This window comes from Volvox carteri (genome assembly GCF_000143455.1).
Source record: "Volvox carteri f. nagariensis unplaced genomic scaffold VOLCAscaffold_30, whole genome shotgun sequence".
Classification (NCBI taxonomy): Eukaryota; Viridiplantae; Chlorophyta; class Chlorophyceae; order Chlamydomonadales; family Volvocaceae; genus Volvox; species Volvox carteri.
In genome coordinates, this window is record NW_003307573.1 from 1,271,765 (window position 1) to 1,272,608 (window position 844).

At 54.1% G+C, this 844-nt stretch overlaps 1 protein-coding gene across 1 annotated transcript; it reads left to right on the top strand.

The window, feature by feature from the left end:
• Nucleotides 1-254: 254 nt before the first annotated feature.
• On the top strand, nt 255-611 carry VOLCADRAFT_93281 (uncharacterized protein; the record flags this gene model as incomplete). Its single annotated transcript, XM_002952488.1, has 1 exon — nt 255-611. The coding sequence occupies one exon, from the start codon at nt 255-257 to the stop codon at nt 609-611; it is 357 nt and encodes a 118-aa protein (XP_002952534.1).
• Nucleotides 612-844: the final 233 nt, after the last annotated feature.

An 844-nucleotide genomic window follows, 5' to 3' on the forward strand; every position in this document is an offset into this window, starting at 1 on the left:
CCATGCTGCAGAAGCGGCTGTCGTCGAGGACACTGCTGCAGTGGTGGTGAATCACGATCCTGAGATGCATCTTAAAATTTTCTCAGACCAACACAAAACTTGGGCGGAGATGCACAACCTGGATTTGAAGGCCGACGAGGGCCAGCTCCTTGCGGCCATCCTCCAGTGGCCTGAGCAGTATAAACTCTACTGTGGGAGTGAGGGCTCCTTTCATCACTCCTTTGCAGTATGTGGGAATTCTGGTGGCGAATGGCATGTATGCCCCAGACTTTAACAACCCCAAGCTGCAGGCTATCAACCACTTCACTGAGGACATGAAGTCTGCCCTGCTGTCTGGGGGGCTGAAGCAGTTTGAGCTTGCACTCCTTCTTGCGGGTCTGAATGCACTCTGCCAGGGAGACGTGGGAGCACAGGGTCAGCAGGTCCGGAAGCGTGCAAAGTCTGCTGCAAGCAATGACTGCAGCAAGAGGACAAAACGTACCGCACAGGAGATGGCGGGCTTGCTTGAGAAGGAGTTTCACTCGGACATCATGTCTGCATCCAACTTCAAGAACATCCCGGTAAGGTGTCATGGTCCAGGATTGTTTACTATTCTCAACATACATTCATAGAGGGTTTGGCACCACTGGTAAGGCGCGACCATTGCCCCCGGGAGATCCCGGGATCGATACCCGTTAGGGTTAAAGTCCTTCCGATGGTGGAAGACATTGCCCCCTTAGTTGATGGATGGTGGTGACTTGGGGTAAAGTTAACCCGCGACCCGACCAGGAATGGAGTTGGGCCGCTGTCAACCCGGCAGATTCCGTTGGAAATGGTGGTGGGTGCGGAACCTGAGCGATCCACT